The following is a 25,646-nucleotide window of genomic DNA, read 5'->3' as shown; positions in this document are numbered from 1 at the left end:
ATAGAGTTTGATTTTACATGATGTCCTTCAAACTTTCTAAACTGTCACAGAAACTCTTAACTCGCTTTAACAACTCCTGTGCCAAGTCTGAAGCACCTGCCCATCTGTTTTCCAGAGCTAGACTGCACTAAGTAGTCCAGGGATCTCCAACTCCGGTCCTCGTGAGCGGAGTTGGAGATCCCATGGCGTCATTTTAAGAAGTCAGCCACAGCAGCTCTGATTAGTGGTGCTTTAACTTGTTCTATACCTTCTGGTTGCTGCTCCAACTTCAGCTTATTTGTAGTTGGTCGTCAATTTTCCGTTTCATTATTGAATTGATAGATTTTATTTTTTTTTCCATTTCCTTTGGCAATTCTTGTCCATGTGGAGCCATGATGCAGGTCCAACACTAATAAAGTTCTGCTGGTCACAGATCATTTAGGGGTTTCTAACTTGTATGTAGTTTTTCTAAAGTATTTGTTTTTTATGGCTCATAAAAGGACACATTATATGTCAACGTAGAACTATAGCAGTCATTGAGAGGTGATTAAAATTTAAATTATTTGACATTTAAACTGATTTTGCACAGGGAATTACTCCCTTCTGTTCTATACTGTAGTATTGTAGCTTGTCTAAAAGGAACCAACTAGAGCTGCTCAATGTACTGCTGAATGAATGAATGGATCTAACGTTTTGCATATAAAATCCTCTTCTGCCTAAGTTACTTTGCAGCTGTAAAAAGTACCATTTTTCCACTCTGGAATGTGCTGCAAAATAAGTAGAAAGTGGTGTGAAATGAAATTACCTGAGTACAAGTGCAGAACTTCAGTAAATGTTTGCAGTCCACCACTCTAAACTCTAGAATTATCAGTCAAAATCTGAATGTTGTTGTGGTTGTATGTTTGCCTGAAGGACTACAAGCTTCTTAATCCCCCCTTTTCCCCCTTTAGGATTCAGATTTTGACTCAACAGGTGGACTGCTCGGCGCCACCATCGGCAGAGTCAAGCAGCTGTCCAGAGGCAGTCAGACCAAACTCTTGTGCTACATGCTGCTCTTCTGCTTTTTTGTCTTCTTTATCCTGTACTGGTTCATCAAGCTGAGGTGATAAGAGGACTCTGTTGGACTTGGCCCATTAGCTCCACATCTTTCCAGTCTGTGCCACGCTGATATGTCTCTAAGCTAAATCAACAGAACAGTGATGATGATAAAAGGCAGGGTTCTTTTTTTTTTTTGGTTTATAATATCTCAGCTTTTTATGTGCCCTGATGTCTGAGCATTTCATACAGTGACCACAGTTTGAGTTGTGAAATCACTCCTATGCGATTTGATGGAGTCTCAGAAATCTAGACTGGGTTAGAAAAGTGGATAAGGAGATGATTAATGATCCCGGGAAGTGTTGCGAAGTAAACTGTACGTACACCAAAAGCAGGCAATGCCAGATTATCTTTGTACTTTTGTATGTACTTGATAACTGGCCAGTTTGTAACAATATAAGCATCTAACACTTCCAGAAAAAACTGTGTCAAAAACTTTGATTCAGCAACAAATGTGTGGAATAGTTGATCATATGGCACGAGGTGTCTTAAAGGTGATTAAGCTATAGAGCGACAACTTAAACAGTTCAGTGTGTTTGCTTTCAAGAATGAATGGATCTGTTGCATCATTTGACAACCATACACACAATGGTAATGCACCTCATTGTTTAGATTTTGTTGTAAAAATGTTGGAAATGTAAATAAACATATTTTATGCTTTGAATTGGCAAGTGTAGGTGAGTGCTTCTTGATAGGATGTGCTGAAAAGATTGTCAATGGTTTTGTAAATTTATCATTGACACACACAAAAGTGAGAATCTGCTGGATATTTATTTTACACAACAAACATTTTTTTTTTTACATTGTTTTTGATTTATTCTGAAAAAATATGTAAAATATTTAAAGGATGACTGCTATTTAAATGAACCCACCAAGTTACATTACACCTAAAGTGCAACCATTAGTCATATTTAGTCTATAAAGGCAGGAAACGGGAAAAAAAAACAATCAAAAGGTGCAAATGCAAAATATCCTGCTTTGCTAAAAAGGACAAAACATTTAGGCATAAGTGTGATGCTGTTAAGAGCCTGGGGTTGCCATTGATGACACCACATTCGCTAGAGGTGAGTGGGACCTTTACAAAACTGATCGCTGGGGTCCGACTTGATCTGACTTAACGATGACGGAGCAACGGTAACGCTGTGAGATCAACGCAGCCGCAGATGCTCTCCAGCGACGGCACAGCCTCTTCACTTTAGTAGAATTAAGAGATTTAGAATTTTTAAAATCAGATTTCAAAGGTTTTTCCTGTTAACACAAAAAGTAGTCAATTTATGTAGTTTGAGAAGGACAGGTCCTTATCAGCTGATTTACATACAAACTCATGAGATGCTGAGAATTCATGTAAAGTGGAGGCTGCGTAGTATTTTAATAGATTACCCTATCGTAATTAAATCTACCAGCGACTAAGCACAAACTGATATGTTTGTCTCATAACACTGGAATAAATCAGACTAAAGGTCACTGTCTGTCCAAAGTGGTAATTGTCACCACTGCTCCCTGCTGCCTCCTGCTCTCATCCATTTTCCAGGCGAGGCACACTTCAATCCCAAACAAGCGTATTACTTCCTGGGAAGTGTGTCCATGTACTTGCAGATGATCCCCAGCATGACCTCATCGGCACCTCCACCGATTGAAATTAACCTGAGATCCCTGCAGAGAAGACACATTTTAAGCTGCTTTGTTTCTGTCACAGTCACAAAATGTGCATGCTGCGTCTAATTACTGTAATGGTCTGTCACTGTAATACAGCTGCATTATTTGCCCCATCACTAGATGTCAGCACAGTGTAAAATAAAAACTCAGTGAATCTGAAGCCAACTGAGGCTGAGCCTGAGTACACGTTTTTAAGAATTCTTATTATTAAACCGAAGCCGATAATCAGTCTAATCATAACGCTGTTGTGAAGAAATCAGGTAAAACACATAAACACAGGATTATTAAACTCCTGCAGCTGGTGGGGTTGCTGCTACTGTAGAAACATTACGCTGCCACAAATGTGCGCATTTGGCAGCCAAATATAATAATAGTTGGAGTTGATAGTACTGCTATGTGAAGGGTTTGTGGTCAGATGTTGCTTTCTTGTTTTTTGGGGCGGGATGAGATGGAGTGCGCTGGGGCAAAACTGAAAATCATGGAGGTATAAGCCATAAATTAGATGCTGTATGCTTCATAGTTTAGTTACACACATAAACACAGGTAGCACAAAACACACAGCACTTTATTTATTTACTAACAGGTAACTTATGGCTGTCTGGTTCAGGTCACATTTTTAAATTGTGTCTATCTTTACCCTTAAGATATTCAGATATTTCAATGAGGCAAACAGAAAAGGTCATCTTAAAACTGCTCAACAAATAAACTGCTTCCTACCTCTTTGGCTATTTCAGTCTTACCTGTAAAATCTGCTGATCAGCACGTCATTAGTGAAGCCCATCCCTCCCCAGTACTGGAGACAGCTGTCGCTCAGTTCTCTGGCCAGGCGGCCTGCCTTCAGTTTGGCCATTGATGCCAGTTTGGTGACATCGTTGCCTTTAATGTACAATGCTGGAGGGGAAAAAAAAGAACGACAAGTAGAGACACAATTAATGAAGAGTGTCAAAAATGTTCAGCTGGACAGAATGTAAAGAGGAAAACAGAGACAATAAACAGATGTGTGTCAGTTTCAGTCACCGGCGGCTGGCTATGATTCAGGGTTTTCCCCCTTCAAGCCTTTTCCCAGAGCTACTGATCAATGCCTCTATTGTAGGTACCCTCTAGAGGAACCTGTGTGAGCCACATGATTTTTCCTGTTTCGGTGTGTGAAGAAGTTTGTTTGTGTGGCTGCGTGTGTGCTCATCTACCTGTGCCAAACAGATGCAAAAGCTTTGATTTCTGGGCAAGCAAATTGGACTTGGAGCTGTTACCAGCAAGATGGATTCATTCAAAGCTGCTAGCTACTGAAGTGGTTATAAAGGGAACAAGAGAATCACAAGACCTTGGACACCTGCCTGACAGATGCATCCACGTATTCATGTCGTAAACAGCGCGGTATACAGCCCTTGAATGTGTATTTTGGAAGAGCTGGCCATGCGCCATTTTTCAAAAATATTAATACCAAGCCATCACATTGGCCTCCATTCAGCTCCATGCCCTCCGTCTTTTAAGCCAACCTACAAATTAGGCACTCAAGGCTAGTTTGGCATTCACATCATTCTTGCAGAGCTGAGTCAACGGCGACCTTGATTATTGAGGTCTCCAGTCTTATCTTTGATATTAAGCACCATGACGACAGCTGAATGCAATGGTTTTCCTAAAATAACGCAGAAGCAGATCTAACCATGGATCCAAACTTAGATTCTGAGTCAGACATGACTTACTGACATAAAGGAAAGCACATAAATCTAGAAGAGCAAATGCAGCAAAGTGAGGATGCCACTGATAGTTTTTATAAAGTAACTTCGTACAAAGAGCAAATCAACATTTGGTTTGATCAAATGTTCGATCATTTGCTTGAAGTTGCTCCAAGCACATTGGAAACTTGCCACAGTTCTGGGAATTTATTCTGTCACCTCATGTAACTCCAGGCTGCCTCCATGCCATCGACATCAGGATTCTGTGAGGGCAACGTCACCAGTTGCAGAACAGGCTGAAGATAGGTCTTTATGACTCTAGCTACATGTTTGGAGGTATATTCTAACCCTATAAAATAAATCTGGGATAAATCATATGCCTCCCTGACAGCTTTGAGGAATCTAAACATCTTAAGTACCTTTGCACAGCAGTTAATGTTTCTAAAATGCTAAAGCCTGTTAGCATAGTGGTGGTAGCTCAATATTTTCCCATCGGTAAACTAAACAGCTGTTTTATTCTTAAATGTATTAACTCTGTGTGTCTCACTGCTCTGAACCAGACTCATTCAGATGCAGGACACTCTACCAAGTCGACATTAATCTTTGGTTTTTGTTATATTGCCTCTCTGTCAAGCGACCCTACCTGTGGCGTGGTAGAGGAGGGAGCGCAGCAGCTCGACCTCGGTCTGCAGCTCAGCCAACCTGAAGTGAACTGCCTGGTGGTAAAGGACGGGTTGTGTGAAGATCTTCCTCTGCCGTGTGTACTGGATGGTTTCCTGAATGATGATGTCCAATGTGGTCAAAACTGCGGGTGGTACAATGGAGACACAGAGGTCACGCAGGGTCGTTTGTATCACTCTCGCTGAATGTCAAGCCCACTGATGTGCAGCATCACATCTGAATCTACTCGTGCTGCAACAACTCTGGTCTGGATTGTGAAGGGTGTCATCGTGTGGGCAAGACAGACTGATATAGGAGCGTCAGATTCAGGAAAAGCGTGTAGTTTCACATCATGTCTTAATAGTTTCCCGCCAATGTTCTGTCCAAGAAAACACTGACTCACGCTTCTTACTCAAAATCAAATGTAAACAGCTACTTTACAGAAGATTAAACGCTTGAACTACGTGACCTGAACTCCCTTTATTTGGAAACTGAAACAGCCACAATAATATTAAAACTATGTAGCTGAAACAGCGTGGACAAACAGTGATTAGGAAGCAAAGAAAACAAATCGCAGACGATATCTGATGACTGGATATTCGCTGAGGCAAAGGGAGAGATTTACGAAGCAAGGGTCACTCACCATTAGCCACTGCCCACAGCCGCTCTTCCTGGAACTGAAGCATCTGATAGGTGAAGCCCATGCCTTCCTGGCCAATGATGTTCTTACAGGGAACACGGACGTCATCGAAAAACACTTGAGCGGTGTCCGATGACTTCATGCCTATTTTATCAATGGTGCGGGCGATGTGTACTCCTGCAGTGGGAAAGACGGGAAACAGAAAAACCTGAAAACATGCAGAATTGAAATTCGGAGAACGCTGTACGTGAATCGCTAATTAAATACATTTACTATAATAAATAACCATGTGCATCTACAACAAACTGACTGATCCTACCTGGCAGGTTCATTGGCAGACAGATGAGGGACTTGTTCCTGTGTGGAGGCCCGTCACTGGTGTTGGCGAGGAGACACATCCAATCAGCCTGGGCGCCGTTGGTAGTCCACATCTTCCCGCCATTTATCACATACTCATCCCCCTTCCTCACAGCCTTGGTCTTGATACCTTAATCAGCGTGTGCAGAAAATTGCAGAGGTAAGAGCGAGGACAGAGGCTAAAAATAAAAAAACACAAAGTGATCCAGAAAAACGAGGCAAAAATGGTGACATCTGATGACAGCTGATATATAGCCTCATTCTGAAAGTGACGTACTCTAAAAGAGAAAACTACAAAATAGAAAATGATTGGAAGATAGCGAAGACGTACTTGAGACGTCAGAGCCAGCTCCAACTTCACTAACTCCAAGGCAGGCCACCTTGTCGCCTGAGATGGAGGGAAGGAGGAACTCTTTCTTGAGCTCCTCTGAGCCAAATCTGCAAAAACACAACAGCAAAGCACACAATGTGTAACAATATTACTTTGTCCCTTAAGGATCACCCTAATATCAAGAACATGCCCCTCATATTATCTACATCTAATGTGATCTCATGATAAGCAGACAGCTGCTTCATAAAAGTTGTGTCAAACTCTTAAACTGTGTACCTGTGGCAAAACAAATCGGTAGATCGTGAGCTTTAAAACAACACTGCCACGTTTAAGGCAATGACAGTTCCAGTGGGACAGAGGAGGGAGCTCCCACGGTACCACTCCCCCTTTTCTGCAGCTCTTTCAGTACTTAAGCCTTGTTGCAGGCGAATGTAGATCGCCTAATTAAGCTCCTGAGAGTCCAACTGTCTATTGAATTCTGTCTCGTGTCACAAGCAGCTGTTTCATTGCAGGAGGATAGCACACAACAAGCCAAGGCCCCACACGGGTGAGACACACGATTACCAAATATATGAATTCACATATGCTCTGGGGTTTTTAACTTTGATCAATGACTATACAACACGCTGTATTTTCAAGTATAAATATAACAAAACTACAGAGATACATGTTACAGTTACAGATGATAGAGGAGCTCACAGAAAGTTTTACTGTGAACACTTGGGTCCAAAGCAAGTACTTAGTTGTAAAGCCAAGCTTTCAGTTTGCAGGCAGTCCAACTACAAGATGAGACAGCTTGGCTTCATGATCACGTGTACGTATGGGAATTAAATGCACAGTAGGACAGCCTGGCTTCTTAACATCAGATGTTCCTCTCAGATCTCAGCATTATGTGTGGTAAAGCATACATTCACTGAAAGATTGTCCTTAAAAACTCCCACTAGTGAGAAAATGATTAATATTATCCTCAGTTTGTATACAAGTGCATACCTGTGTAAAATGTGTATTAATACTCTGTTGGTAGTCACATCCCAGCTGAGCAGATGGTGCTGCAGAGTCTCTTAAACAGTTCAATGATTCACTGTAAAATCCGCTGCATTTATTACAAGTCCATATTTCCATAGTGACATTTCAGGGAGCCTCCTCAAAATTGTTAACTGTGAGTAGCATTGGCCAGTGCAAACAGTAAATGTGTCGTTTTAGTTCGTCTGTTCATTGTCACATTACTCGCAAGCCTCATAACGACTTACTGTATGTTGCACAGTGCAGCTTAATTACAACCACTGATGGACCACAGGGTTTGTGATTTTCACATTTGTTGCACTGATGCAAGTTTTTCATTTAGGTGGAATTTAGATGCTCTCAAAACTTTTCACAGTCCATATTCATGCTGAAAAATACATTTGGAGCATTACATTTTTGTCAGTTCCTATACACATCTGTAACTGTGTAGCACATCACAATGTTAACAGGAATAAAGGTGCAGATAAATATTTAGTACATTTAACCTATTCTTTTTCTTTAGCACTTATTTGTGGTGGGGGAGTGGCATGGCGTGACTAATTTGCATGTAGAGAGTCATGCAGTTTAGAGAAAGTGTAACTCTGGTTTTTTTCTGAAGCTACGAAAGCAGATGTCCACTAAATGCCTCACAAGCACTGCATACATAGATGCGACAATACAGCTGTGCAGAGAAGTCTATAGTCTCCTCTCAGTTACTGCAGCATATCATCTCAGACAGATGTGTATCCAAAAAATTGGCAGTTTGTCAAGAATAAAATCAGGTTATGTAATGTTAGATTTATGTCAGTTACATGTACCTCAGCGGATCGCCCAGACACACACACAGATACACCAAAATGGTCGCAGTTTGGAGCTCAGGAGCAATTAAAAGACACTAAAACAAACACTACTTCAGAAAAGATGGGTGATAAAATGGGATAGACATCCTAGAGAGACCATATCTAATGACGAACAAAATGTCTGAACTAAAGACAGTTGGACACACAGTTGCTTTTAAAACTCGTAAATCAAATGTCGCAGTAACAGTCAACACGCTAATCAGGGCGACAGCTGTTGCATCTGAAAACAAAACACATAAATGTAAAAAGAGTGCTTGAAAATGTACTCTGGCTCTGACACAAGTGCCTCTCGTCGTGGTGCAAAAAGGAACAAAAAAACAGAGCAGCATTGTTGCTTGAGTGTGTGCTTTCAATTAGAAGAAGCTACACTGGAGAGGTACACAGGCAAGATGAGCATTTACATAAAAGACATGGCACCGTCCCAAATTGTTCAGTGGCATGACTTTAAAGCAATACTTGTATTCAGAATATGAGGTAATAGGTTTCTAGGACTGCACCTGGCTAGTGCGGGAGTAGTCATGTCAGTCTGTACGCCGATGGCCATGGGGATGCCTCCACAGCGGATGTTGCCCAACTCCTCTGCCACGGCTATACTGTAGCTGTAGTCGAGTCCCAGGCCTCCATACTCTGCACAAGACAAAACACAGACTCCTTGAGGCAGTTCTGACAGTTAAAGCTGACAGTTCACTGTGCGTTGTGTGGATTCTTGTGTATTACTATTGTGTACTTTTTGTTTGTCCTTACTTGTGCAAATGTTGAAAACGCATGTGTAGCTTTACAACTGAGTTCAAAGGCAAAGAAGGAACGGCTTACCGGCGCTAGTCACTTTGAATAAATACACCCCATCACTGCATTAGTCACCTTAAAGTAGCCCTGCAAGCACCTTCCTTGTCTCACTTACAGTTTTCCTGCAATCTTTGTGATAAAATCATCACCTAGCGCACACACACGCACACACATAATGCAGACTGGTATACATACATAATATTCTGAACTGATCCGTTGGCACCGGAGCATGCACTCAAATTAATTATAGGACGTTATCATTAACTGCGCTATCTGTAATTATGTGTAAAAAGCACTGCTGGGAGATCAGCAGCACACTGTAGATAAGGGTCACTGTCATCTCAGTGTCATCTCATCTGTTCTACTTAGTATATCAAACCTTGATCTCTTCAGCAACCCATTTGCTGAAAAAGTCAAAAAAATGGATGTCTATTTCCACTATTCTGGCAGTGGAGACATTTGCAAAGACCTTAGGTCCTTAATGGAGCTGAATAGCGCATTGTAAACTATGTTTAAAACACCACTTTCTGTCAGTCATCCTCATAAAGACCCACCTCTTTACCTTTCCTTTCTTTTTGCCTTTCATCATCAGTCGCAGTACCCATTGTGAAGTGAGTAGCCTGGTTTTTATACCAACACACTTACTGCTAAAGGCCAATTTTCTATCTGCTACTCATGGAATTAGCAAGAAAATGTGGGCGCTTTTATGCTGCATTTCTCTCAAGTTGGTTTGGTAAACAGACACACATCTAAAGTCTTTCAAAACAAAACAATATGAAGATGAACAGTCGTTCTGCAGCACACAAAAAAAAACTGATCGTCTCATGCAAGTCGAGCAAATGCAACCTGACAGTTATTCATTTAGGACAAACACCTTGATGATAATGTGCAGGCATTCAAAAGTGCCAAGACTGAGCATTTGAGAACGTTTAGTGCTCAGTTTTCCCACGACTAAATAAAACATGTCAGCCACTAAATGATGAATACTAGCGCTGACTGACAATGAATAATTATGAGTGAATTTACCATGCAAAGGCCTGCAACTCTAGCAAAGTAGTTTAATATCACCTGTCAGACTAGTTATCATGTAAATGGAAAGCACAGTCTGGCAGACTGTCAAAGACAGACAGGGAACAAAAGAAAGTGTGCAATATAAAATGGGACACAGAAAGAGGGAGGAATAGTGGGACAGGCAAACAAGGGAGTGGGGAGCCAAAAAATAAAAAATAAAAAAGAGGAAACAGGTGCAGCTGTGCGGTGATAAGTCTCTGAGCGCTGGAAACCCCGCGGCGGATAATGTGAACGAAGGGAAGCACCAAGGTTTATCCCATTTTAAACAAAACAGCAGGCTGCCTGGTTGAACAAGCAAGCAGACGAAATATAAACAGAATTCTGTCACAAATGTCAGGCCTATACACATATGTTTCTTCAGAGCAGCAGATGTTCCTCACCATAGGTCCTCATCAGGTGGAGCTCCATATGAAGCACAATCGAAGGAGAATTTAAAGGTGCAGGACAAGCAGAGAGCAGCAATGATGATGGGAGGAAAATACTGCAGTTTTCTATTACAGTCTCTTCTCTTTTTATTCTCAATGTGCAAACCAATATGGAACCTGATGAGAAAACAGATGAGTTTTCTTTTGCTGAAGGGTGGCAAACTTTTCTGATTCGTTCAAGTTTGCTTCATTTTGTTCATGTTTTTCCGAATCATCTTCAAGGCATACATTTTTTTTGGGGGGTAAACAAAGACACAGCAATGAAAAAAATAATAAAAGGGTCTTTGGAGTGCTTTGTAATCGTATTCAAATAAGAGGCTGAAATATCTCATTTCCATATGTATTCAGACCCTGTGTTACAACACTCGCTCGCGATTGAGCCCTAGTTAATGATACTTCCATCAATGGTCCTTGAGCTCTTTCTGCTGCTTGGCTGGAGTCCAACTGTGTCTCCTTAGACTCACTAGACATAATTAGGAAAGGCACACATCAGTCTATATAAGGGCTCACAGTTGGTGATGTATGTCAGAGTGAAAGTCAAAAGCTTGAGAGAACTGTCTGCGGACCAGCAAGACATAATGGGGTCAAGGTGTAGATGTGGGGAAGAATATATAATATATAATATATAATAACATTTCTGTACCATTTCAAGTGCAGAATAGCACTGTGGCCTCCATCATTCTCAATTGGCAACAGTTTGGAACCACCATCCTGCTGTGGGGATGTTTTTCTGCAACAAGGACTGGGAGACTCTTCTGGATAGAGGGAAAGATGCAAACCCTAGTAAAACCCTGTCCCAGAGAGCTCAGGATCTCAGATTGGAGTGAAGGTCACATTTCAACTTGAAGCACAGCACCAAGACAGCACAGGAGCTGCTTTGGGAAAACTCTATGAAAGTTCCAAAAGAGCAATTCTGCAGAGACCTGAAAATGGCTGTGCACCAACGATCACCATTGATCGTGGTTGAGCTTCAACAATTCTGTCGGAAAAAAAAAGGAGGAACTTTGAAAGAAATGTTTTAAGCTTGCAGACCACTCCCAAGAAGACAAGAGGTTGTGGTCTGAATGATACATTTGTACACTAAATATTATCCATCCATCCATCCATTATCTATACACCGCTTAATCCTCACTAGGGTTGCGGGAGGACTGGAGCCTATCCCAGTCGACTTAGGGTGAAGGCAGGGGAGACCCTGGACAGGTCGCCAGTCTATCACAGGGCTACACTTAGAGACAGACAACCAAGCACACTCACATTCACACCTACGGACAATTTAGAATCACCAATTAACCTCAACATGTTTTTGGACGGGCTGCAGGGTGGCGCAGTCGGTAGCACTGTTGCCTCGCAGCAAGAGGGGCACCGGAATCTTTCTGCGTGGAGTTTGCATGTTCTCCCCGTGCAGCGTGGGTTCTCTCCAGGTTCTCCGGCTTCCTCCCACACAGTCCAAATACATGTTGAGGTTAATTGGTGATTCTAAATTGTCCATAGGTGTGAATGTGAGTGTGCTTGGTTGTCTGTCTCTAAGTGTAGCCCTGTGATAGACTGACCTGTCCAGGGTGTCCCCTGCCTTCACCCTAAGTCGGCTGGGATAGGCTCCAGCCCCCCCGCGACCCTAGTGAGGATTAAGCGGTGTATAGATAGTGGATGGATGTTTTTGGACCTTGTGGGAAGAAGCCGGAGAACCCAGAGAGAACCCACGCTGCACGGTGAGAACATGCAAACTCCACGCAGAAAGATCCCGGGTGTCCTCACCGGGACGCGAAACATGACAAGATTTGGAAATCTCAAAAGGGTCTGAAAACTTTCCGAATAATTATATTGTTTTCAGATTCATGAATGCATGTATCATCATAACACTGTGATGTCATAAAATCTGTGTTAGTAATGTTTCTGAACAGAAAAACTAGACTTTGAAAAGCATTTTGTAATACTGGAATTAAAACTGTGAGAATAGAAAAAGTCTGGACACGCAAGTCTTACACAGAATGTATGTAATTGTAAGAATTCATGTAAATGTAAGTAACAAAAACACCTAAAGGGAAAAATGTGCAGGCTGCCAGGTTCTGTCTGCCAGGCAGGACACAAGGCCGTTTGCACAGTGTGATCCACAGATACCTTTCTCGGTCAGAGCAGAGGAAACCAGGCAGGGAGCCAAGGGTCATCCCTGCCTTCTCCCTCAACGTGACTGCCTTGGAAAAACTTCCTGTTCTCATGTTTTGAGAAGTAATACTGCCTTTCCTTGTGTATGGAAAAAAGAGTGGAAAATAAGTGTTGAGTTTTTGTCTCTGGACTTACTGAACAGCTCAAAAGGCTGTAAACAGACACATTAAAGTTGATGCAGTTTCAAACATTGGGCAATTCAAAAGCTCAAGAAGTGCTTAGTTCACAGGATTCTGTTTTACTGTTTTCACAGATAAAGTCATCATTGCACCCAAAGGAGCTCCGAGTGATTACAGTAAATGCCTAGCAACAGACCTAAATCGTCTTCCTACGTTCCTATTTCAGGCTCACTGTTAGATTTACTCGGTGTATGTTAAACACGCGAAATGGGCTGATTAGATCTTCAAAGCTACGATTTAAATGTCAACAGTGCCATGATCAGGGAAAAACACAAACTACAGAAAATGACACCACAACAAACCCCCAAGATGCTGTAGTTACAAGTCATTTGGCCTTTTTGTGAGCATTTGAAATGTATTTCTTTCATGAACATTCTAATTTACAATTTCATTTAGCAGACGCTTTTCACCAAAGCGACGTACATCTGAGAGTAGATCACATTCATACACCAATGGCCACAGAGCTGCCATGCAAGGTGCTGCCTGCCATTGGGAGCAACTTCAGGTTCAGTGTCAGTCAAGGACACTGTGGAGGGGCGGGGATCGAACCACCAACCTCGGGATTAGAGGACAACCCACTCTACCAGCTACAAATTTTATTTATTATTAATTACTATAGCATGACATAAGTGTCACTTGTTCTGAAAGCAGCACTTCATTCTGGAGAATTCCTGAAACTGAAATTAATATATTCATACAATTAATAATGTAATTATATTATCAGTGTGGATACGTTAAAAATTCTCAGGACAAGTTTTACTTCTACAACAAAGATATGCTTTTAATTGCTTTTGTATTGCATTTGGTTGAAGTTGTTTTCTGACCAAAGACAAGCACTTCTCCCACTCCCATCTGATAATGCATTTCTCCATTAAAACAGACTCCTAAATCCCTGCTCTCATTCCTGTAATCCAAGCCTCTGAATCAATTAACCCAGTGTGGAATTCTTTCGAGAGTCTGCTTCATTAGTCGTCACTGCAGCAAAAGAAAACATTGTGTAGTTTCTCCAACTGCCCATGTTTTTTTTTTTAAACTTATAATGCCATGGCAACATCAGTCCTTCCTATTATCATTAAACCTAAAGCCTGACTTCACACTAGGTGTAACGAGCATCGTCTTTTATGCTTAAATAAGCACATGCGGTGCAGTGTTTATGCATTAACTCTTGTAAATGTAAAAGCTTAATGTGAAAAATGTTTCATATGGGGCTTTCAGATTTTATGCAGAGTTTATAAAACTATATACCATAATGCAAGTTCACAATGCCAGTTTAAATTACAGATTTTAACATGTCTAGGCAGCTAATAGTCTATCCAACTTTGTTTTTTTTGACTTACGAGCATAATTGAGCATCCATGGTCTTTTGTTTAAATGTTATCTCTTAATCATGTGTTGTGCTGTGCATGATAGTGGGTAATCTACCAGCTGATCATACAGTGTGTCTTCACTCAGTCCTCCACTGGGCCGATCCTCCTCTCTAATCTTGTCAACTAATGCTTAATGCTTGTGTACTCAGCACATTTTAATTCCCTCGCCCTCCCTCTTCTCTGACCTACAGACTTGTGGTGGAATCGTTTCTACAGGACTCACTGGCCGACACATTACTCACGTATTTGTTCTTTTCAGCATCAAATGTCACAACATGAACTGCAGCTGTTTTCACCAAAGACAAAGATGAGCAGCGGGAAATTAATTAAGAAAGCTAATCTATTAGAACGGGAATATAGAGTGGAACATTATACTGTGATTGTCAAACACTTCCCCACAGATTTCTTCACATATTCAGAATGGATTACACATCACAACCGCAAATATTTTGTGGTCCTGTACTGTACTTATCCCACTCCCTCCTCTGTCTGAGCAATAACCCAGCTGGATACGCATCTGGAAATGGGATATAGACTGTAGCAGACAGCTGTGGTAGGGATGGTGCTGTGACACCAACACCCATCATCACAGTGGGAGCATTTGTAAACCAGACCGACTCTAATGTAAGGCTGTCAAAAAGAGAGTAAACAAATGGAACAATAATTCAGCTGAAAAAGATGTGCTAAATGTCTATTGAAGCAGAAATGGTCAGAATGGGCACACAGCGAGCAATTTGTCAGTTTATAGTGTGTTGTGGGATAAATTTTGATGTACCTATGCATAAATTTCAGGAAATGCTATCCTCCACCAAAATTATAATTCTGAGTTTGTCTGTTTTTCATGACAGCCTTCTTAGGTTAAAAAATGGTATCCTTTAAAGCAATATTTATGTTGTGCCAAGGGATTTTAGCCCTCAGATATGCTACAGATTTATCATGGGAGTTTTTGCAGTGGCAACAGAAACAGCACGTCCCAACAGCATACATCATGTAGACTGAGGCTTGGATGATTAATCAGGCTTCATGTTTGTATGGATTACCGACTGGAATTCACAGGAATACAAATGGACTTAAGTCTGCGCCAGGACATGCTCTCCTATACTTCCTCAGTCGCTCTCATATAATTAATGCATATTCTGCAAAGACAGGTCAAAGATCTGAAGCCTTGAACTTTTTTCAGAGTCCTTAACGTGCCATTTAAGGTATCTGGGTTAAAAGAAATACCAGAGGAAAAAGGAAAAGCATGTCGGTTTTCAGCGGTTTGCTCACAGACATGTCTAAACAAGAATGTCTAGACATGTCACTCAATTGCACGTGTAGTCCTTTGTTAAAATTAAAGTTGTCTGTAAGACACCGCCATCTAAAAGCCTTTTGTTTCCAACAGCAACAAAGGTGCACTATGTTTGGCACCTTTACATCATGGTTATTAGCATGTTCCCATAAGCTTGTTATCTCTTAGATCTTTTTACAGAAAACAAGCCTCCTCCAAAGTAAAAGCTTCTTGGTCTTTAAATCAAGCAAAACGTTTGTTTATCTTTCTCTTCCAGATAATGCATTAAACCCACGAGACTCATCATTTTGCATCTGATTTTAGATATAAAAACAGAAATGCAAATTTTCTCTGGAGTCACAGGTGTTGGAAGATCTAACAGAGACACAGGTTGCCAAACAAACACACCAGCTTTCATTTCTTATGTGCAGTTTAATGCCAAACTCCAAAAAATAGGACTGAGGATTTGCAAACATATTGCAGATTGTCGTTAGGAGCGGTTAACTGTGTTAAACTGTGTTTAAGAAAGTGAGTGTTGGTTTTTAGATAAGATAATACTTACCAGCTGGTCTGTTGACTCCTAGAAAGCCGGCGCTTCCTAAGATCTTGAAGACTTTGTGGGCTGGAAACTTCCCTTCTGCTTCCCACTGATCCACATGAGGGTTGATCTCCTGGTCGATAAGCTACACCACAAACACAACAGGGAAGAGATGTGATGTGTTTATGTGCATACCTTTCATTTACAGTGTGCCATAAAACTTGATCACTTTGGCTTGTGAATTTCAAGCTTTATTATTTATAAGTTTCAATGTTCAATGAACAGGCATCGATTTCTTTGCTTTTTTATCTTAATGTGATCTGAACAACAAATGACAGTCGAGCGATTCTATCTCGTTTCCCAACATCAAAACAAACAATCCATTTTGAGTGAAAAAACAGAGAATGATTTTTCTACATACATGGGCTACCTGGTGTGGAATATGCATCTACACTAAAGTCAACGTAATCTATCTAAAGCAGAGGGAGGCACGAGGTAATACCTATCAATGAATAGAAAGCAGAAAGAAATTACACGTTGAGTCTATAATCTTAATACATGATGAATACAGTGACAGTAGGCATGGCATGCTGTTGTCTACATGTATCAGTGGATATGGGATTTTGAGGCCTTGTTTTGTACTGATGCTGCTGAAAGCATCCACTGTGTTGATATTCATTATCTTTGCATTCAACCAGTTGCATGCCAATATTTTAATGACTCAGTGTTCCCCCCCTCCAATCATTGTGGTCTTGGCAGGGTACAAAAAACCTCTAAAGTAAAATTCAGATCAGCATGCAAAACTAAAGCTAAGTACTGAAACCCACACTAATGACATTCCTTCTGGGTTAGCAGCCACTCCATCTATTCAGCCACAAAGCCTGAGATAGAGCTGCCTAAAAATGAAGGATGACTATATTATAGGCTTTTAGAGTGGAACACACACAAAAAAAAAAGTGTGCCGCTGTGAAACGACTTCTCTTATATAAGAGGTAAATGGTGTTAACTGGCTGATGTCTGATTTTAATAATAGCTTAATATTACAGTCAACTTTCATGCAAATTTGTATCAGAACTAAAAGATTTATATGGGAGGGATGAATGTACTGAGGTTATCTTGCCACCAAATTTTATATAATATTCTCCAACAGTGAGAGCTGCTTTTGTGTTGTCTCTCAAATCTAAATTAAAGCAGTCGTGCGCTCTATCGGTGTATGTCACTAGTGCCTGGATTTGTGAGTCATGAAAATGTCTGCAGTAAGTGTGTTGCAACCTGGTTTTTGAAGAGACTTTGGAATGAGTGAACCTTGGTGCCGTGACTCATTTCGAGCACCTGGAAGTGGTCCGCAGCTGGAAAAGCACTTATGAATGACCAGTCTACTGAGATGCTCGTTCGGTGCTATTTTTGCCGCAGCTCAAGCTGCTTGACAAAGAATAGGCTGCAGCTCTGTAGTGTGGGTTACAGTTCGTGCGGTCATTTGCTGTCAAGTTTTTAAAAGATTCTGCTTTACACAGTGGGCTTTGTCAACACGAGCTGCTGCAAAGTAACATTGGTATTAATGCTTCCATGCAAGAATATAAATACATAAAACTGAAACTGATGTGCTGTGACTTCCCTTGTATGTTTACTTGCCTTCCAACAAATGCATCTTCTCTTGCTATTAGTGGGATTCACAACATTTTTAATCGGCCGTAGTTCCTCCATACCCAGGACAATTTGCTCCTCGAATGTGTTTTTATGCTCAGTACAATACGCTCTAAATGGAGGGTAAAGCCAATGAAAAGTAATGATTAAAACAAATGAGGTATTTGGTGGAAATAGGAATCATCAAATTTAAGCCTCTGCCAATAAAAGATTTAACTGAGCCGCAGACAGAAATGTGAATTCGAAGAAAAAATAAACACCATTTGATTATTCTTTCATGCCGCTTTGATTCGATCTTTAAAACAAAGTCCTGAAAAAGTTTTTTTTTTTTCCAGGATTGCAAAAAGTGATGCACACTCATTTTTCTCCCGCCAAGGCACACAAAGTCAAACCAGTCAACCCTCCAATGAGCCAAAAAAAACATACTTGGTGAGAGACATCTGAACACAAGACAGAAAATGTGGCCGTTATCTTTACGCCGTCCAGAACAGTCACTACTTTCAACATATATATGAGGTAAATGCCTGAGGCTAAACCTGAAAAGATCAGGCTTACTTACAGAGCATTGGACACAAGAACAAGCACTAAAAAAAAAGCCGGACTGATCCCCTTCAACCTGACATAAACTCCTCCATGTTTAAAGTTCAAATCCTGTGGAGGGAAAGGGAGGGACGACTGGTTGCTGGAAAGGGAAACATAAACGCCATGAGGGAGCAATCCCACATTTCCTCACAAAGGTTATTGTGCTCTATTTGTGCTACATACCAGAAGGATTTCACATGACTGAGCTGTCATGTTGCAAGACAAGGTCGAAAACATTGCATTATCAAAAAATTTCAAAATATCCCATCTGGAGATGTTGGTGCCTTTACCTGGAAGGTATTCTGAAAGCTACATAAAGACTGGGCTTTTCTGTTCAACACAAATGAATGAGCTACAGTTGGTTCACCTTTCTGTCATGTATAATACATAATGGCTGGGAATGACGATGTGACTCAAGGTATGATAATATCAAGAGTCTGCCAGTTATTTTTGATTAATCTCAGTTAATTTACTAGATTATCAGCAGTGACGCATTTTTTCCCCCAAATTAATCATGTGAAGTTCAAAAATGTAAAGTTATGATGAAAAATAGCTAGGGCCCGACCGATTTATCGGCTGGCTGATTAAATCGGCTGATTATAGCCTTTTTCAAAATACTCGTAATCAGCCGGAGTTTTGCCGACTAATTGCAGATATATTCTTAATTTCTCATGAAACAGTAAATGCTGCCAAGTGTCACAGTCACTTACGCACTTTCATTTTGTACAATTTGATTTAGTAAAAAGACAAATACTCTCTATGGCAAAAGCGTGTAAAAAAACAACACTTGAGCAACACCACGATAAGCTCCGTTTTCGCTGTAGCTTGTTGTAAACAAGTCAAACTTGGCTCACTGAGATGATGAAGAGTTGAGCTCGCTGACGACCGATCAGCGGTGAGATCACTCACTGTGCCGCAAAGTCTGAAACCAAACCAGAGCACAGAGCCTCACTCTGACGGGTTTTCAGAGAACTACAGAAAACAACTTTTTAAACTTTTTATCCAACTTTTTCACAAACTTATTTAACTTACATTTTTCTGAACTGATTCTCATCAACTTCAAAGACAGCACAGTCTTTGAGAGTACAGAACATCAGTGTGCTGCATAAATAATGTTCTGCCAGTAACTTCACTCATTATGTTGCAGCAGACACCTACGGCCTAAACCTAAAGTCATCAGTACAACTGGTAGCTACATTCATGCATGCTCCATAGGAAGACAAATGCACAATGCAAATTTAAAATGAAATACCCCACCTTGCAGACACATTTGTTCTGAAAACTTTTCTTTTTTTTTTAACTGATGCATATTATGTTTTTGTACTTGAAATTCCTCTCTGTTGTAAAGTTAAACAAATACTAAAGGACAAAGTCTAAAACAGTAAAATGTTCTGCCTGTGATTCATATCTTTCTCGTTGTAAGCATTAAGGGACCAAACAAGAAGCTATTTTATTCACTATATTTTTTTTTAATTAATCGGCCGATTAATCGGTTATCGGAATTGTTTTTTTGCCAAATATCGGAATCGGCCTTAAAAAACTCCATATCGGTCAGGCCCTAAAATAAACCCCTTACAAATCTCCTAAGTGTACAAATGAATTCTATAAACAGCAACTTCTGACTAACAATGAAAGGAAAAGCCACTTTAAATGCTATAACCCTGAAACGAAAACAACAAATCTGCACAAGGAGCTACAGCAATCTCTCATCATTTTTGCTCAATATGTAAGACACTATCAAAACAGTGTGGGGTTAAGCATTTGTGAATCAGCTCTAAAATAAAGACACTTCAATTAAATGTTTCTTAGTTGAATACTAGATAATATTAAGACTATACAATAATCATGATATAAAGACAGCGTTGTATAACCTTAGGTCTTAAATATCGGGCACAAGAATTTATCCTATCTTATACAAGTACAGCTTTAGTCTTCAGGTCAGTTTATTGATAGTCTCATCACATCACATTTTTATTGGTCGGACAATCACCTCTTATACTTTCATCAGGAGAAAATCCCTACATCGACGGCCTTCCAGGATCAATCCAATATTTCTGGCAGCTGGAGAAACCAACCTAATGGAGACTGCTAGATCTACCTCATTCAGCATTTGCTTTAGTTGAATGTTTACTCAGAGTGGACTCCAAACTGACACCTCGTCAAAGAAGTGAGGTGTGGCTGCATTTGGTTGAAACAAATGGCCCTGGTTGTTATAAACTGTACAACAACCAGCATTGTAAATCAACTAAAAACAGGAACACTAACTTGTCTGGATCTAGATGGTCCCCCAACTTTAATGTGTAACATATCAGACCTTGCATATTTCAGTCAGTTTGTTGGAGTAATCATTTCACAGCACCAGACGAGTGCATTGGCAGCTTTTGATGGCTCCAGCGTCTGTTAGTAACGGCAGCTACATCCAGACCAAGCTGGACGTGAAGCCTCTTCTCTCATCAAAACAGGAAAGTATCACAATGGGAAATGTCTAATTATTTAATATGCTACTAATACTAGATTTTTAGGCTTATTTATAATATGTTTAGAGGCTAGCAGGTAGCGGTGCATCATGGTCAAGCTATTTCATCTACAGATTATTTGCTAATTATTCTCATGACCAAACGATTGGTGGAGGTGGAGTTTTAGTCAACCAAGCTTTTTTCTGGTTGATTACAGCCCAAGATGCAAAACTACAGTCAAAGGGCCGTTTCATTTTTCATCTTAACTGCCGTACTACCATGCAGACAATTTATGCAACGTAAGTTCTTGATAAACATCTAAGATACACTTTACAACATGCGTGTAAATTAACAAGAAGCAGCGCTCGTTTCTATATTAATAACTATCTTAAAACTTCATAGCCTGGATGAAACAGTGTGGACACAGTGTCTTAGCAATATCAATGCCAAAAAGCCTGAGCTATGAACGAAAATGTACACGTCTGCAATCAGAAAACGGCTGGAGCCAGACTACCAATTTACTATCATATATTATGATATTGATTATTTGCCTCAAACCCTACATTAGATGCAATGGCTGCATCTTCAGTAGGTGGAAGCCAACCCATTCTGAAAAGTCAATTATTTGTTTGGTAATCGAGACAGAAATATAAAAATGCTAGTGGCAGAACAATACAAAAGAATTACATCCTTCTGGCTGTCAGCGTTGTTCTCTAATATCGTACACATGTTCGCCTGTGATGGCTTTCTTGTGTTTTGTTGTGTTTTATCCAAGTCTGAAACCACGGGAAGCTGCATGAGTGTCCACTTCCTAAAGCTGTTAGGGAAGTCTTTTGTGTCTCTTCATTAATGACAGCAGCTGACCTTCTACGCACTCCAGCTTTGGCCGGTTTGACAATTTGTACATGTAGAAGTATCTCTGACTAATTTCTTGGCATGAGAAGTCTCATTTCGAACTATAAATGAGCACATGAATACAGTCCAACACGGGCCCACCCACTCGTAGAAAATTAGTAGTGGAAACACTGGCACTTTGAGAGTCTAACCTTGGGCAGTAACTAAAGGATTTCCTATAACCCCATTTGTATATCATCTATAAACACACACTATCCTACAGTGAATTCTTTTAATAAACCATTCTGGCTACAGTTCCCTTTCCTGCATTGCCAACTTATTGTTCTGCATTTCCTTTTCACATTTTCATCCTTCCCAAAATTCCCAGAGCTGGTTTATTTTCAACATCCTGGCATGCTTTGAAGGTTTAGTCAGACAACAAGCCTCCCTTCATTTACCGCAACAACTTTGCTTCCTGCCTTAAATTAGGCTCTCGTCGATACATTTGCAGCCTCTGTCTCCAATGTCTGTCTAGCAATATGTAATCAAAATGAGTCAGGCTGATTAGTAATGCTCGCTTTGATTTTATGCTACCAGAATTTGTAGCTGTTCATATTTAGATCTTCAAGAACAAAAGCATGTCGGGAAACACTAACTAGCAGAGAAATGGAGCAGCAGGCTGGGAAAAATGTTGAATATGTTGGGGAAAGGAAAATATATTGCTAATATTCCTCTGCAAGGAGTGGGACTTAAATAGCTAAATGAAGCATGTGAATGAATCTGAGTGGGCTGAAAGCTTTTAGATTTTTGTTGGTTTGCTATTATGTATAACCCTTATCTAAACTGTCTTGAAAATCTACTATTGCTAAAGCAAAGAGTATAAAAAACATCTACTTCTGCGTATGGGTGGAGAAATAACAGTTAATACGAATTAAACCATCCACTTTGCCTTTTCTGCCTTTTAAATAAACATAAAACAGTCAAATAAACTAACTACATTCAGATCATAAATACGCCAAATTATTTCAGGGGTTTATGACATTTTAGGGAAAACTGACTATTATCAGATACTCACAGTATGACCATTACAGCAGAAAATGGAAGTAATTGTTGGATTCTCCCAAATCACACAGACCCGCCAATTAGTTTTCCTACTGAATGTTTCTGAATGTGCCAACCTTAATGGCCACAGAAAGAATACCAGTTCTCTACTGTGCAAATTAAGATATTTCGCTTCTAGATGAGCGGGATGCATCACTTGATTCAGGGCCAATCTTTTGTTTGATACAAACAAAAATCGTGTCTGTTTAGGCTAAAGTACATCGGCTTGATAGACAGTTTCAGCTGAGTGCCAGTGCCCACTCAGTAGTCCAGCCACCGTCAACATTTATCTACTTTAGTCATACAATTAGCGTCAATTAACAGACCGACTGGTATCAGAAACTTTTCTTTGCACATGAATCAGGCTTCTTTATTTGTGATGCAAATGAAAAATAACTTCAATATGAACTTGAGTGTATGCTGAAGAATTATTCAAAGACATATTATGGTAAAACGTGTCACAATATACCATTATAAGCAGTGCTCGAGTTCAGGGGGGATGAGTGGGTGTAGTAGCGGGGTTACGATTTTAGCACCATGGCCAAGCGACAAGGACAGCTCGATCTGAGGGACTTTGGATTTAAGAGGAAAATAAATGACATTTTTGGTAAGTCAAAAGTCATGAAAATCAGTTATTACTTTCCATAAATCAACCATTCTGTCACCAAATGTGTAATCTCTGGATGTACTGATAACAACACAGCTAATGATGCTAGGTTGCTAACGATGCTAGCGGTTACTGGCTAACTCAGGTTTAGTTTTGCTTGTACCAGTCTGGGCTGAACAAGATGACGTTTGTCTGGGATTTTCCAGGCTATATAAACAAGCGAAGAATTCAACATTAACGTCATTTATCATAGTGAAAGGAGAAGTCAGATACTGTAGTCGCAAGAGTCAAATCAGAACATACAGGCGTTAATGAACATTATTAGTATGTGCTTAACTTTAAACAGTCTCTCAAAACCTTGTGCCTGCTTTGGGAGCAAATCTAAATTTATAATAATCTTCATTTGCCCAATGTGGTTTTCTTACAGATGTTGATGAAACAGAACCAGCAGTGCCAGAAGAGCTACAACCCTTCCTTCAAGCTGTGAACACACTGGTCATCTCCACAGCTGAGTGTGAGCGTGGCTTCAGTCACATGAACATTTTAACCACTACTAGAAGAAAACATGATGATGAAAATCTCTGGAAACTTCTGTGAATTAGGGGAGAATTGGGTCGGCAGCTATTGAAAAAAACTGATTAGTTATCCATTTGACTTTTCCTATTTTGTCTTTTGAGGCGAGCCACCTCAAGTTAAAAAAAATCTCAGGTGTTGGTGTATTTGTGTAAATTTTTTATATTAATTTTCAAATTTTGTAAATTGTTTCAACGAGTTCATTAATTTTTTTTGCATTTGAATTAAAATGAACCTGACGTGACTTGAGAGGATTCAGAGTTTCATTTGCAGTTTTTGTGAGGTTTTGTTTCACACTTCAGTAGATGAATTACCAAATGATCTCAAAGTACCATGAGTATGAAATTTCACTTGAACCCAGTAAGAAAAGTGGTCCTCTTACTGCGTAGGAGCAGTGATAGCCATGCCAGGCTGGGGACTAACTCCAATTCTGAGGTACCTTGGTCAAGATCAATCACAGGAGAATCTGACATACAACATCCATGCCATATATGTTGTTTTAGGATCGTAAAATAATTGTCTTTGAGCTTTAACAAAAACAAAAAGGGTACATAGTTTGTTTCACATCATATGCACTGTCATCAGGGCAAAATATCCATCCCAAAAAATAAAATCCACCATCCCCCATGAAATTTTACAACTCGACTACTGATTATAAGTGACGCATTGCAGTGCCACAAAGATGTCCTCGTCTACAAATCATATTCCAGTCACACTGATTGGTATAGACTGCAGCAAAAATGTACATTCCCACTATAATTATATCACAGTATCTGTCAAAATAACTGCAATATGACTTGTTTTCCATCCGTTTTGCCCTACTTTAGAGTCAGTGTAGGCATCTCAGCCAAGCTATCACTTATCATTGTCCTCAAAACAAACACTTGTACCCGTCATATCTCACTCAACCTCTAAAATATCTGTTAAATGTGCTTTTGCTGTTGTCCTAATTTCCGTCTACCTCAGAGGATCTCTGCAACCTTGATCACGACTTCTATCAACTTTTCAGACAAAACATGTTGTTTGCATCCAGAATAATTATTTGCATATTGGACCAGATGTTAAAACACAGAATTGGCACACACAGCCACTTCTTTAGACGAGCCTGGGGCAGGAGCAGAGATGTGGTTCGTGTTAGCCGGAGAGCAGCTGACATTAATAAAGTGGGACGTGGGAGTGTGGAGTGGGTCATGAAAACACACGCTGCAGCACTGTGAACCAGTCCAGCTGCACTTCTTTCAGCTAAAAAACAAGCAGGTTAGACTCATCTGCGGACACATTTTGTACGAGCAACGTGAAAATGTTCGACTTGACTGTGACCTCCTTGTTTTTTTTGGTAGAAGCAAATCAACAGAGTTCAGCGGAGGAGAAAGCTAGCACATGACCTCTCACCTACTTTACCTAACTGCCCCTGATTTGCTTCGAGGGGTGATATTGAGCTTAAACTAACGCTGCTGTGTTGTAAAAATAACCCGTGGCTTATAAAATATCCAGCTGTCACCGCTTAAACAAAGCCAAATCAGCCTTGTTTTCTTTGTTACCCCCAAAACTTCCCAGTCAAGTGTTAGCGTACCTTTTTGAGGGAATCCTTTAATGCAAAGTGCTCTTGTGTGTAGAGTACATGGTCGCCAGCGACCTCTGGGGAGCTGGACGTGACTGGTTTAGAAGACACATTTTCGGACAACGACCGGACACCGACAAAGGAGGTGAATTTGTAGAAACTGCGGCTGTTAGCTAGCAGGTTTACACGCAGAGCTCCTTCAAGCAGCGCCATCTCTGTTGACAGTGTTCTGA

The 25,646-nt window shown here is 40.4% G+C and overlaps 2 protein-coding genes across 2 annotated transcripts in view; one reads left to right on the top strand and one right to left on the bottom strand.

The window, feature by feature from the left end:
* The window catches only part of bet1 (Bet1 golgi vesicular membrane trafficking protein), a 3,749-nt gene extending 2,011 nt beyond the window's left edge, over positions 1 to 1,738 (top strand). Inside the window, exon 4 of the mRNA XM_008289275.1 lies at positions 930 to 1,738. Coding sequence (XP_008287497.1) covers positions 930 to 1,085 — 156 coding nt within the window. The 3' untranslated portion in view covers positions 1,086 to 1,738. The remainder of the gene's footprint in view (positions 1 to 929) is intronic.
* A 197-nt stretch (positions 1,739 to 1,935) lies between these two features.
* Positions 1,936 to 25,646, bottom strand: LOC103362788 (probable acyl-CoA dehydrogenase 6). Its single transcript, XM_008289274.1, has 9 exons — positions 25,426 to 25,646; positions 16,080 to 16,200; positions 8,754 to 8,883; positions 6,395 to 6,501; positions 6,026 to 6,193; positions 5,710 to 5,883; positions 5,050 to 5,211; positions 3,471 to 3,621; positions 1,936 to 2,727 (listed from the first exon to the last, which is right to left on the bottom strand). Exons 1-9 carry the CDS (start codon positions 25,624 to 25,626, stop codon positions 2,637 to 2,639), a joined length of 1,305 nt encoding a protein of 434 aa, XP_008287496.1. The 5' UTR covers positions 25,627 to 25,646; the 3' UTR covers positions 1,936 to 2,636.

Source organism: Stegastes partitus, unplaced genomic scaffold, assembly GCF_000690725.1.
Source record: "Stegastes partitus isolate 25-593 unplaced genomic scaffold, Stegastes_partitus-1.0.2 Scaffold603, whole genome shotgun sequence".
Classification (NCBI taxonomy): Eukaryota; Metazoa; Chordata; class Actinopteri; family Pomacentridae; genus Stegastes; species Stegastes partitus.
The sequence above is the reverse complement of the archived record's forward strand: the minus strand, read 5'-3'. Positions and strand labels throughout refer to the sequence as shown.